Raw genomic sequence first — 13,453 nt, 5'->3', positions numbered from 1 at the left:
AGGCCCTTCGCTGCGTTGGGCATCGCTTTGTGGAGTGTCACTGAAAATTTACAAACTCCTGAGAACGTTGAAACAGTCAGCAAGTCCCTCACTGCTTACAGGCTGTCAGAGCTGTATGGCTTTCAGTATTGCAGCCAACAACCGCTTTATTTCGCCTTACCCAGTTTTTTGTTATTCAGGTCCTGTCCATCCTTCTGATGGTTGCAGAACTTCAGCTAATCCCAGAACAGGTCAAGATTGCTGCTCTGCCAGATGTGTGGTTTCCTTTTCTTTGGGGAATTAATCTCATCTGACTGATTAGCCTTTGTGCTTTCCGTTGTACAAGGATGGCCAAGCTGCCTCTGAGTGTTCTCTCTGCTGCTGCTGGATGACGTTTGAGGACAAGCAGAACGATTTTATAAAGTAATAATCCCAGCGCCAGGTTTGCAGTGCTGTAAAACGTACGTGCTTGTGTTCAAGATGTGGGCAGCCCTCGTTCAATTCGTGCCATGACTTCAGTACTTCTTGGTGTAGTCTGTGTTCAATTTAAGTGAAGGCGGTGGAGTAATTGCAGTTTAGTATATTCAGTTCAAAATGACCCAGATGTGTTGGTGTCTTGCATTGGCACACATCCTTTCAAAGAAAATCCACCTTTGGGGCCGTGCAAAATGTTGCATATTTAATGCTATTGTAACAGAAATAAATGCTAAATAGTCATTCTCAGAAACAATGTCTCATCCCAGGATACGTAAGGGAGCATCTGAGTGCTCAGTGTAAATACATTGCATGACAAACTTAGCTTTCTTCTGCACTCAAACGGATCTTGGTTTCTCCTTTTGTTGCTGCTTCTGATCATGCAGCTGATGGATAAATAGTTTACAGACTATTGGTCATTTGATAGCTTTCCAGGTTTTTTGGATTTGCGGGTTTTTTATTACTATGGTGTGCGATTGCCATCTTTGCTCTGTAGGATTGTGTTTTGGCTTTGGCTTGATGACTGAAATTTTTTAAGCAGGAGAGCGATGAACGAGAAGTGGTGTTTGGAAGCCAGTTCACACACAGGCGCGCCAGCGGCAGCCAGACCCTGAAGGCGATGTGAAGAGCCCAGCCTCTGTCCGTTACATTTCATCAACAGCAGATGAGGGGTGCACACGGCTGAGGTGTGCAGTCAGCTGAAGATGGGAAGGTGACCTTCAGTGTAATTTTACAATATCTCTTCCACTGACGTGCACGTGCGAGTTCACATGTTCCCCTCCTATACGGTGAGCTAACCTAGTAGAAAACATTTTGGGAGTAGCATCTCTGTATGAAATAGTGGATTTAACATGGTGATTTTCTCCACCAACTGAAAAAAAAATGAACAGGAAAATCCAAGAAACAACAAATTGCCTTTATTTTTCCATTCTGTGCTCACTAGATTTAGTTATTCAGCCTTAGACTTCCTGTGGTGCTTATCTGATGAACAATGTTCCGGTGTCGTCTTGCATCCTCTTTGTCCCTTGTATCACATTTCGCTGCAGCAGGCTGTAAGCACTTTGGGGCAAGGAGCCAATATTTATGTATTACATGGTGCCGTGTACCTCGGCTGTGTGCTCTATATTTAGTGCGCCAAGTCCCCAGGAGACCTTCTGCACTGGTGTCTCACCATGGCCTTTCCGACCCGGATTCCCAACCAATGCCAGTCACGTGTGGTGGAGTTTGTTACTGCAGTTAAAAACCAAAACCAAAGCAGCCAACGAAACCCCAGCACTGACAGAAGGCCTCAGTCGCAGCGCTGCGCAGAGTAGCTGTTTTCAAGCAAAAACTTGTTCCGTAGCATAGACGGTGCTCAAGTGGTTCTGATGCACTGATGCTGTAACATGTGGCCTTAATCTTCAGCAATGGCAAATCCTATTTACTGTGTAAGTATTTAAGCTAATTACATCTCTGATGTGACGAACATGTGACAAACAGTTCACACTGTATCCTTTAAAGGACACTGAAGTCTCGGACCCTCATCACATATTCTGTGCCTCGTTCTGTTTTGAGGGTATCGTATGTGTTCTGCAGTGTATTTAGCAATAACAGAACTTTGTAATAATATGGAGAAAATGAGTACATTACGGCTAGATTGTCCGCAGAGTAAAGGAAGAAATGATTCGTAGCAAGTTTTTCCTGGAAGCGCTGTGTTTGCATTGCAGTTGCACAGTTGCGGTACCTGTGGCATTACAGGAGTGATTTGGTCAACGAAGATGGTTTGGCTTTAGAAAAGCTGCATTTGAAATTGAGGTCCTGTGTTGATGCCTTAAATCAGAACAATTTTGTGTCTCGGGTGAGACTGCTGTATGAGGGTCTGAACAGGCTTTGCAGTAGCTGCAGAGAGGCGGGGAGATGAGATGGCTCATGCTTGCCGAGGAGCGACCCGCAGCCTCAGGGAGCGGCTGGGCAGCACGGGGCCCGTTCCTGCGCAGGGAGGGCGGCATGGGCCACGCCGATGGTGGTCGCCAGCTGCCTCCAGCTGCCGCAGCGTGGCCCGAGCCAGACGGGCCGTCAGCGGGGATGCTCCGCCGGCACACAAGGCAAGGTTATTATTTCTGATCTGATACATATTTATCCCTCTCCCTTGAGGGAAGAGTTCCTACTGATTATTAGCCCTGATAATTGCAGTGGCTGTCAGTTAGCACTGCTCTCAGAAGAGCAGAGAACAAATCGTGAAACCTTGATCATTTAGCCCAAAAATGTTTCTTCTTCCAAGTGCTTCTGCTGCGATCAAAGATGCTGAGATTTGATGGCTGCACTTGATGACCTGGAAGTGCTGGCCCTGTTCGGCGCATTGCGAGCTCTGTGCTGACACGACCTTTCCGTATGGCACGTGCAGTGTGTGCACCATCACACACAGACACGCTTACACGTGCAAAATCTGACACTACCTGCGCAAAATCTGTGTAGTTTTGTACTGCAAGAACGTGTCCCACTAGCTGGGTTGTAGCTGTGTGGGTAGGTGTGAAGGGAGAGCTAAGCTTTGGCTCAGAAGAAAGTGAGCGAGAAGCACTGCCAATGGGCACGGGATGGGACTGCTTGAAAAAAGGGGCAAGAGCAGTAAATAGGCAAAGGGAGGCTGTTTTCAGACCCTGGTATAAAACGTGTAGTAGAGGAAGAGTGACAGTGAAGAAAGGCTTGCTGAAGCGCCACGGGAGCTGATCAGTCTGACTGAAAACAGGAGAGAGAGCTCTCGGAGAGCAGCTGTTCCCTGAGCTGGGCTGGGTGTGTGGCAGTGTTCGTTACTGGTGTGCTGTTAATCATGTACAGCTTGTACCAGTACCAGTAACAGCGCGTAGCAGGGGTGAAGGCCACGTAGATCCATTTATCATATGACCTTTGGGAGGCAGAAGTCTTCGCCTGCTTTGCATTCGATGAACTGATTCTTCCCTTTCCTGCCCTGAGGTCCTGACCCTTGTTCCCCGTCATTCGAGGAGAGGCTGCAACTTGCCCTCTGCATGTGACCTGACTTCCCAATTCTCTTGATCTTGGTTTAATCCAGTGAATTACTGGTCTTCCTGAAGTCGTGCTAATTAAGGTTCATGTGATTGAGACTTCATCCCGGATATGGGTTACAGCTCCCCCAGCCTTCTGACATGAGTTATAGTTGAAAATGTGAGAAACAAACTGACTCAGCGTAGTGAAATCACAGTTGAGTCTTGGCGTGCTGCAGGAGAAGCAGGAGGGCATGGTTCCAGAGCCTGGGCTGGGGGATGCGCAGGGGGCTCAGCGAGCCTGTTAAGGTGCGGGGGGATTCGCAGACGTTCTCCAGTGACTGCACAGCAGCCCAGCCCTCCGTCCGCAGGTGAAGGGGATGGCCCCACATGAGGTGTTCCCTGGGAGGGTGTTCATCCGGAGCATGTACACCTGCACTGTGCGCGCCTTGATGGTGGGATGGGAATGGTCTTCGTTGGCCAGCGCAAGCTGCAGGTCCCTCGGGGAGCATCTGCAGTGCTCTAAAGCAGCATCAGCCCTGGTGCTCACCGGGAGCAGTGTGGAGAAGCAGCCCAGCTCACTGTGGCTCTGGTATGTCCTTTTCTGTAAAATGCAGATCACAGCATGCGGGGAAGCTGCTCAGCAGCTTGGCCTTCCAGTAGCCATCTTCCTCCATGGGGCAACAGCGATCAAAGGTGCTGCAGGGTGGGAGCTGGTCCTGCTCCCGGGAAGCACGTCCCCGTCCCGTGCCGGAGCAGGAGGACGTTCCACCCATGTGAAGGGGCAGAGCAGGTGCAGCGGCGTCCGCCGTGGCCTCAGGCAGCCGTGCTGCCCACACAGGCCCTGCAGCTGGGGCAGAGCCAGCGGCCACGGGGTTGCCTGCTGCCAGCCCTGTCCCCTGCCTTGGGGCAGCGGAGCTGTGTGCACAGCCGTCACCGAGCCTCTCCGCCCAGTCCGACCGTCGGCATCGCCCAGCACATCAGCACACCAGTGACAGCACTGCGCTAACGATCAGTTAATCCGTAGAAATAATTCTTACCAGTTTAAAAGGAATTTTGTTATCTAATAATATATTTAATGGTTAAAAAAATGAGGCTAGTGTTCTAACCCAGAGCAGTGATTAGGAAAATAGATTTAGTGCTCATGGATGTGAGGGTAAAATAAATGAGGTGAAGGAAGTTTTGTGCTGAGCATAAAATCGGAGGTTGGATTCAATTATTCTTAACACACTGCTCAGGTCCCACTGAAGCCTGTGCGCAGGGGCTCTTGAACCTCTTCTAATTGAAGCAAAAATTGGTGGAGTGGAAAGTGTCCTGGCTCTCCAAGAGATGTCCAAGTATATAACATGGTGGGCACCTGGGGGTTTGGGAAACAGTGACAGCTACGAGCTGACCTTTGGTGAATTTAATCTGCAAATGGATTCCTGCTTAGGACAGCTAATGCTTTCAGTTGTTGTAAAGGCTCGTTCCTGGATTTTAAAGAGCTGAGAATAAATGGATTTCGTGATGCAGCTCCTATGCGTGGTGCATAACAAACAGGTGGCTTGTGGAGGTATTTAAATGGTACGGTGTATTGAAAAACTTTGTAGGACTTACGAGTACATAATTATAATTCATGCACAATAGGGAGAATAATTTTTCAGGTTAATAAAGGAGAAAGGACTTGTTAGAGTGGAAATACACGAAGATGGAGCAGGCTGAAAAGAGAGGGAAGGAGGCTGCTGGTTTGTGTTTATGTTTCTTAAATAACATTCACAAGCATTGCAGGGGCTTGTTTTTCAGCTGGGCATTGCCGTGTGACTGAGGCTTACCATGAGAGGTCTGAAGAGAGGAGGTGATACGGTAACGTTTGCTTGTGGAAAATCCATCTTTATTTTTCTTTTCTGGAGTTGGGATTGTTTAAGCTGAATTGCTCCCGTGTCTTCCACGGCATACACAAATGCACACCTGCAGGCAAACGGTCATCGTAGGCAGAGCTGACCTGATTCCTGACTGTGTTGGTCTGGTTTGGGTTTAACCTTTATTTTCCTTCTCTCTTTTCCTGTGGGAGGTCTGTGTCCTCGCCATCCCTTTGGAGGCAGGATGACTGGAAGAGAGGGAACATTACCCCAATTTTAAAAAAGGGGAATAAGGAAGACCCGGGTAACTCCAGGCCGGTCAGCCTCACCTCTGTGCCTGGCAAGGTCATGGAGCAGATTCTCCTGGAAACCATGCTAAGGCACATGGAGAGCAAGGAGGTGGTTGGTGACAGCCAACATGGCTTCACCAAGGGCAGATCGTGCCTGACCAATTTGGTGGCCTTCTATGATGGGGTAACAGCATTGGTGGACAAGGGACGAGCAACAGACATCATCTCCCTGGACTTGTGCAAAGCTTTTGACACTGTCCCGCACAACATCCTTCTCTCTAAACTGGAGAGACATGGGTTTGATGGACGGACCACTCGGTGGATAAGGAGTTGGCTAGATGGCTGCACTCAGAGAGTGGTGGTCAACGGCTCAATGTCCATGTGGAGACTGGTCACGAGTGGCGTCCCTCAGGGGTCTGTGCTGGGCCCGGCCCTGTTCAACATCCTTGTCGGCGACATGGACAGTGGGATAGAGTGCACCCTCAGCAAGTTCGCCGACAACACCAAGTTGTGTGGTGCCATCGACATGCTGGAGGGGTGGGATGCCATCCAGAGGGACCTTGACAGGCTGGAGAGGTGGGCCCGTGCCAACCTCATGAAGTTCAACCAGGCCAAGTGCAAGGTCCTGCACCTGGGTCAGGGCAATCCCAGGCACAAATCCAGGCTGGGCGGGGAATGGATTGAGAGCAGCCCTGAAGAGAAGGACTTGGGGGTGCTGGTGGACGAGAAGCTCAACATGAGCCGGCAATGCGCCCTTGCGGCCCAGAAGGCCAACCGCATCCTGGGCTGCATCAAGAGGAGCGTGGGCAGCAGGTCGAGGGAGGTGATTCTCCCCCTCAGCTCTGCCCTGGTGAGACCCCACCTGGAGTATTGTGTCCAGCTCTGGAGCCCCCAACATCAGAAGGACATGGACCTGTTGGAGAAGGTCCAGAGGAGGCCACGAAGATGATAAAAGGGCTGGAGCATCTCTCTTATGAGGACAGGCTGAGAGAGTTGGGGCTGTTCAGCCTGGAGAAGAGGAGGCTCTGGGGAGACCCGATAGCGGTCTTCCAGTACCTCAAGGGGGCCTACAGGAAAGATGGGGAGAGGCTGTTTAGTAGGGCCTGTTGCAATAGGATGAGGGATAATGGTTTTAAAATAGAGGGGGGTAGATTTAGATTGGAAATTAGGAAAAAAATTTTTACCATGCGAGTTATAGAACACTGGAACAGGTTGCCCAGAAAGGCGGTGGATGCCCCATCCCTGGAAGCGTTCAAGGCCAGTCTGGATGAGGCTCTGAGCAACCTGATCTGGTTGGAGATGTCCCTGCTCCTTGCAGGGGGGTTGGACTGGATGGCCTTTGAAAGTCCCTTCCAACCCAAACCATTCTATGACTCTAGAAGCGGGCCTGCTGTCAGACCCCGGCTCTGTTCTTGTGTTTGGGGTGGCTGGGTCAGGGAGCAGCACCTCTTTGGGCAGGAGCATCCCCTGGGCGAGGTCGGGGGCAGCGCCGCGCTCCGCCCGGCCGGGATGTGCCGTGCCCGACGGGGCGGGCGCAGCGCGGCGCGGTGCCGAGCCCAGCCCAGCCCAGCCGTATGGGAGGAGCCTGCGGGCTCCGCCGCCCCTGCGCCCCCCCGCACCGCCGCCGCATTTCGCGGCCGGCCGCCGCGGAGCAGGGCGCGGGGGGGGATGATGGATCCGCGGCTGCGGCTGCTGACGCCCCGCGCCCAGCAGCCCGCTGTCAATGGAGGAGGACGTTGAGACCCGCAAGATCAGCAGCAGTTTCCTGCGAGACCACAGCTATGCCACGGAAGGTGAGACAGTGCCGCGGGGGCGGTGGCGGCCCCGGCCCGCCCGCAGCAGGTGGGGCCGCCCCGGCGGCCGCCCGCATCGCCCCGCGTCTTCCTCGCGTCGCCCCGCGTCTTCCCCGCATCTCCCTGCGCCCCGGCCGCTGCTGGAGCCGGGGCCCGGCACCGCTCCGGGGGCCGCGGCGGGGCCGGGGGCCGGGGGCGGCGCGGGGTCCCCAGGGTCCGTGCGGGCTGCGCCGCGCGCCCGCTCCGCTCCGGTGACTCAGCAGCCCCGGCCCCGCCGGGTCCCCCCCTCCACTCCCGCCGGGGTTGCGGGGGTCCGGGTCCCCGCACGCCGGTCCCTGGGCGGGCGCGGGGGCAGCCGGAGCCTGGGGCCGGGACTGAGAGGCGGGAGCCGCCCGCAGCCCCGCGCCCCCCCGCCCGGGGAGCCGGGGCGGGTGGAGGCCGAGCACCCCGCCCCGCCGGGCCCCGCCGGGCTCCCCCGCGCACCCCAGCCCCGCCGGGCTCCCCCGCGCACCCCAGCCCCGCCGGGCCCCTCCGGGCTCCCCCGCGCCCGTCACTGTGGGCGGATGCGGGGAGAGGCCGGGCCTGCCCGCAGCCCCTTCCCGGCGGAGCGGGGCCGGTGCCGTGCCGGGGCCGAGCGCTGCGGGAGGCCGCTGGGCTGGCTGCGGCGGGGGGTGCGGGCGGCCCGAAATGCGCTCCGCCGGCTTGTGACTGCAGTGGCGGCTTCTGCAGCAGCCTGGGAGTCCAGCGGTGTTGGCGCGGCCAGGAAATGCGGGAGCTTGTGGTGCGGGTCTCGGTACTGTCTCGGTACTGACTCGGCAGCTGTCTCGGGCCCTTCTCCCTAGCAGCCGCTGCGGGAAGCAGCCCGCGTTCCGACCTGTGCGCCGCGGGGCCGGGCTGTGGGACATGGACGGTGTCCTGGCCCCGGCCATGCTTACGGGTGCGTTTGGGCACCAGTTCCCACGGGGAGCGGAGGAGACGGTGTGGCCATGTTCAGCTCAGGCGTTGGGAGGCGAGGGCTGTGGGCAGCACATGATGCTGCAGCCCGCCACAAAGAGCGGCTGCACCAGCGAGGTGTGATGGAGGGACGGGCTGGGGCTGCGGCTGCCTCTGCTGCCCTTCCCGGCAGCCAAAGAGCTGTTGGCTTTGTGTCATGGCCTCCTTTTGCTGCCCTGCCCCGGGAGGAAAACTCGGATGCTGTAGGGCAAGACCAGACCCCCCATCCCTCTGGTAGCACTGACCCCTTGCATGAAACTTCAAAAACCAGACTCCACACCAGAGAGTCTGAACAGGCTTATTAATAGCTTAATGAGCATCCAAAGAGGCTTTCCTTTACTGTTTCCTTCTCGTGAGGCTCTAGCAGAAGCCAGCATGGCACCAGACTTTGAGAATTTTGTGGCTCCAGCACGCGACTGAAGCAGGGTTTATCTAGCGGGAAAGTCTTTGGCTTAATACAGCAATGGAAAGCTTTGGGTGCCTGGGGACCACAGCGAATGATCATGTGCAAGTCTGTGTTGCTTGCGTGCAGCTGAAATGTCGCTGCGGCATTGACAACCCCCAAGGCAGGAGAGGTTACGCCCCGTGCATCCCTGGCCCCGCTGCTCCCTGCGTCTCTCGCGCCGTGGGGCTGGGTGGCAGGTGGCTGCGTGGCTGCCAGGCTGGCTTCTTCACAGCTGGAGGGACGTTTCTGCCGGGCGGGATGGCGCAAGCCAGCGCTTCCAGGAGGGTGCTGTGGCTGAGCTCCCGTACCTCCCAGTCACCTGGCTCACATCGCCTCGTGCCGCAGTGTGTGGAAGGGTGAATTTGCTCTTGCTGCGTTATAAAAGGCAGCTGCAGCAGCCAGCAAATACGGAGCGGGACTGTAGCTGCCCTGTTGGCACCTGCCAGGAAGTCAGTTGTCCTGGTGGGGAAGGATGGAGGGTTGAGGGGAGCCTGCAGTGATGTCAGCCTCTGACACCGGGAGGTCTGGGGATTTTCCAGCCAGAGGTTTCAGTGCTAAGATCCAGTCTGTCCGGTAGTCCATGGTGAATTTCCCCAAGCTGTAGGCTGGCATTTTCAGAAGAACCTTGTGCGTCGCACTAGAAAACTATAGCAAACTTCGGCGTGGAAATGGAACAGCCAGAGGTGTTTGTGCAGCAGGTAACCGATGGAGCCGGGGTGATCCCTGGTGCTGTGGCGGGGCTGGAGCGGGGTTGGGAGAGTGTTTAGTAGCCGTCTGCCAGCTGGGAGTTTTTTGTCATCTTCTGCTGTTAGGACTTCTGATTCTCCGTGCGCTTGCTCTGCCAGAGGAAGGCTGAACACACTCTGGAGCGGTAGATCTTGCTAGGGTGGAAAAAAATGAAAGAAGATAATTCAGTTTTATTTTTTCTGCATGTGAAAGTGGCATATGCCTGTGTGGTTGGTAACCTGTCTTCTGTTAAAAAATAAAGCAAAATCTTTCCAAATCCTATTCAGAAGGTGAAGACTTGCTTTGGAAGTGAAGTGTCTCTGGTGTGTCCACTGAGGGAACGCATGGGGTCATGTAATTTGGTTTGGTGAGGCGGGGCTGTCACTTCAATGGGTTATTGTTATGCAAATACGGGGTGAGGATGGTGTTTCAGAAGCCCACGACTGAGTGCCTGGTTCTCGCGGTGCTCAGAGGAACGGCAGCCATCGCGCTAACTCGACGTCGGTTGCCAGGGAATGTGAAGCCACTGCCATGCGGAGCGCATCGCAGGGTTCACCGCGGCGCATGGGGCTGGGAGAGCTGGTTCCAGGGCGATACCAGCGAGGTTGTTTGCTGGCTCGCCCCTCACCACACCACCCCGGAACGGCAGGTCTCACATGAGAAATGTTCTGAAAATGCACTTGGTTTGTTCTGCTGCATAAATCCATCCTTATTCGCCATTCTGCTGAGCGCCTCGTCAAAAGTAGGACAAATTGAGACTATTTGAATACAAACAGACCGTCTGAGTAGCTTCTTCCACTTTTAGATGTGCCTACTAGAGATGTTGAAGGGTCCTCACCCCACCACCCAGAGTTGGCCCATTTCCTGTAGCTTGACCCAAAACGCCTGTCTGAAGTCTTCAAGCTATGGGTGTGACCTTTTTGTGTACCATCGCTGTCCACCTGGCAAGTCTTCTTGGCTTGCGGTTGGGTAGATACCTCCAAACAAAGGAGGAATGGTGTGCATGCCCTTTCTACGTGTTCTGCCCTGATGCAAGTGACAGTCATGACCCAGCCCGTGTGCTCGGCGGGTTTGGGTGGGACAGGAGCGGTGGCCGTCACGGCTCAGCCCAGCGGGACAGTGCCTAACGGATGAGGGTGTCTCATGTTTACGTGGCTGTAAACGTAGTGCAAATGCCCCCAGGCGCGGCTGTGGGCAATAGAGGTGTGGGTGCTTCCCCGGTGCCCGCAATTCCCAGCAGCGCACTTGGAGGAGCTGCAGCGGTGTCTGGGCCTGGGGCTACTTGGGGGAGGTGGTCCATGGCCAGCTGGTTCTGCTCTTGGAGGAGGACCTTCATCCCACGGGCATGGTGTGGGCCTGCTGTGGGGCCAGCTGTGTCCTGGGGCCATCCTGTCCCCCCCAGAGGGACGTCCCCGTCTCCCTGTGGGCGCAGGGCCGACCCTGCTGGGGCCGCGTGGCCTCGGGGCCGCGCCGTGTCCGCTGGGCTGGAAGGCCATGACTCCCTCCAGCCGCTCCCCGACCACCGCTCGGCTGCTCCCCATGCGCCCCTTTTCCCAGGGCGCTGGCTGATGTCCAAGCGAGTCTTTAATCTCCTTGAGGAGTGTTTCCAAACTGAATAGATTTTGCCGTTGAGAAATCTATCGTTAAGTCTTAATTTCCTTTTCCTGGTTTAATCTTGTTACTTCCAGCTGTAGCTGCCTTACCGCTCTCAATCTTTCCCTTCCACCTTTATCCCTGCCCCACCGTTGTGCCGCTGGAAGGAGCCCTCATGCTGGTCCCCATCCGCCCCAGCGCCGGGGACGCGGCCTCGCAAGTCCCCCCGCCGGTACCTGGATGGGGCCTTTGGGTACCCTGGAGCCATTGGATACGTAAGCAGCTTCCACGGGCAGCAGAGGACGGGTTCAGGGTCCTGTTTTGGAGAGAGAGACGCAATCCATGCAATTAAAACCTGACCAGTTGGTCACTAACTTCCTTGGGTACCTGGGTGCGTGTCCGTTCCCCGGGGGTTTTCCCATCCCTCCCTCCCTCTGCCTGCCCGGGCCGTGGGGGTCTGGGCTGGGCGGTGCAGCCCCGGGCCCTTCCAGGCCTTCTGCAGGGAGCAGGGTCCTGCCTGTCCTTATGCAGGCCGTTTCCGAAAAAGCCTGGGGCCGTACCTGACCAGCAGCCTAGGCTGTGCTGTGCTGGGTCCCTGAAAGCTTTTTTGCTATCCAGGTCGGTTTGCTACGAGCTCTCTGCGGCAGCTACAGTGGCTTTTAGAATAATCCACGTGTAGTCCCCAGGAAAGCACGAAGTGAGGTGTTCTCCTCCCACGCTGGGTTCAGGGCGAGAGCTGTCGGATATTTTTGTTATTGCAAATGATGCGAGTTGCTGTTTGGGGATCATCTGGATTGGGATTTAATTAATCCGGGAACCTCCTTGAAGTTGTTGTTTTATCACATAAGTACTTAGATTACGAAACTCAATCCCGTCCTTTATGTTATTTATTTATATACACGTACTATGTTTAGACCCCCCTTCCTCTCCCTGAGCCTGTGCTCCAGCCGGCTCGGAAGGACCCACGGACACGTCTGCTTCTGTCTAATCCGGGGATCACTGCGAGGAGGGCGGTGCAACTCAGCCGTTTGTAGTGCACTGCGTCAGAGCCGACTTGGGGATACTTTAATCCACAGATTAATGAGAGAATGGATGTGCCTGGGGACTCTGTAATCCAGGGATTACTGAGAGGACTGGGAGCAGGTAATGATGCGACTCCGACCCACCGCAAATGGGCTGTGAGAGCGCCTGGTCGCTGGTGATGGCGCCTGCGGGGCTCGCACCCATCTGCAGGGGCCAGGGCTCCGTGTCTCCCCCTCCCCGTCTCCGTGCAAGGACCAGACTGGGAGTTGCTCCCGCTCGGACGCTGGGGAAAGCCAGGTGGCTCCCAGCAGGCACAGACAGCAAGGCGGAGTGGTCTGGCCTTAAAACCCAGCGGTGCCCCAGTCCCTGGGGCTGAAGGGCTGCGAGCTGCGTCAGCTCGAAACCCAGCACCGGTCTTTCCCTCAAGCCCCAGCCCTGGGGCGTGCTGTGGGTGCGCACACAGCGAGCCTTGGGGTGCTGGCACAGCACAGCTCCATCCGCAGATTTCCAAACAGGATTGTGGAACTGGGTAAAGTGACGCCAGGGGCGACACAGCGGCTTTCCCCGTGCCCCTTCCATCCTGTCCCCTCTCTGCCTGCCTCCGTTTTGTGCCTCCCCTTGGACATCCTTGCTCCTCAGTCAGCTCTCGTGGCAATGCCTGATCTCTGTAGACCCTTGGTGTCTCATCAGAGGGCTCGTTGGGCACCGGGGGGGATCTTTCTGGGTCAGAACAACCTTGCGTGTGTGCTGTCAGCTGAGAGGAGGCTGGCAGGTGACGCACGGCACCCTGTGCTCCCGCCGTGTCCTGCAGCCGTCGGTGCATGCGTGGGCCTGTGTGTCGTGGCAGGGGTCTCCCCTGGGCTATGGGGAGCTCCGGTGGGGAAACCTGTGCAGGTCCAGCGAAGCAGTAGTCAAGTGAAGGGGATCAGGACTGGGAAACTTTCCCATGGGATTGTCAACCCTTGTCATCTTTTAGCATTTGCAAGAAGAGACTGGACAAGGTCATGAAAGCTGTCAAGGTTTCCTAACGCAGAGGGACCGCCTCTGGCTCAGGAGGCCCCTGCGCTGCACCTTGTTAGGGGCTGGGAGAATGTTAGTGGAAACACGTTACGTGGTCGCCCTGTTTGTGTGCGTCCCCTGTTGTCTGCTGGAGATGGGATACTGGGCTGGGTGTGCTTTTGATTTGACCCAGCATGGCCTTGCTCCTGGGCAAGGATCGTGTGGTCGCCTGCGTGAGCAAGAGTCTGCAGGGCTCTGCCAGACCCCTAACACCTCGTTGCCAGAGCTGCTGAGATCCTGTGCCCGGAAAGTCAGTAGGCGG

At 55.9% G+C, this 13,453-nt stretch overlaps 1 protein-coding gene across 3 annotated transcripts in view; it reads left to right on the top strand.

The window, feature by feature from the left end:
- The window catches only part of PPP2R2B (protein phosphatase 2 regulatory subunit Bbeta), a 95,812-nt gene that overhangs the window by 28,555 nt on the left and 53,804 nt on the right, over nucleotides 1–13,453 (top strand). Inside the window, exon 1 of one of the 3 annotated variants that reach the window (XM_086758999.1) lies at nucleotides 7,171–7,352. The exons of the other annotated variants lie outside the window; for them this stretch is intronic. Within the exon in view, the coding sequence (XP_086615125.1) occupies nucleotides 7,283–7,352 (70 nt within the window). The 5' untranslated portion in view covers nucleotides 7,171–7,282. Of the gene's footprint in view, nucleotides 1–7,170; nucleotides 7,353–13,453 lie in introns of those variants that run through there. 3 annotated transcript variants of the gene reach the window in all.

Source organism: Chlamydotis macqueenii, chromosome 14 (genome assembly GCF_036417535.1).
Source record: "Chlamydotis macqueenii isolate bChlMac1 chromosome 14, bChlMac1.mat, whole genome shotgun sequence".
NCBI classification, from domain to species: Eukaryota; Metazoa; Chordata; class Aves; order Otidiformes; family Otididae; genus Chlamydotis; species Chlamydotis macqueenii.
This window is presented reverse-complemented; position numbering and strand designations above follow the sequence as displayed.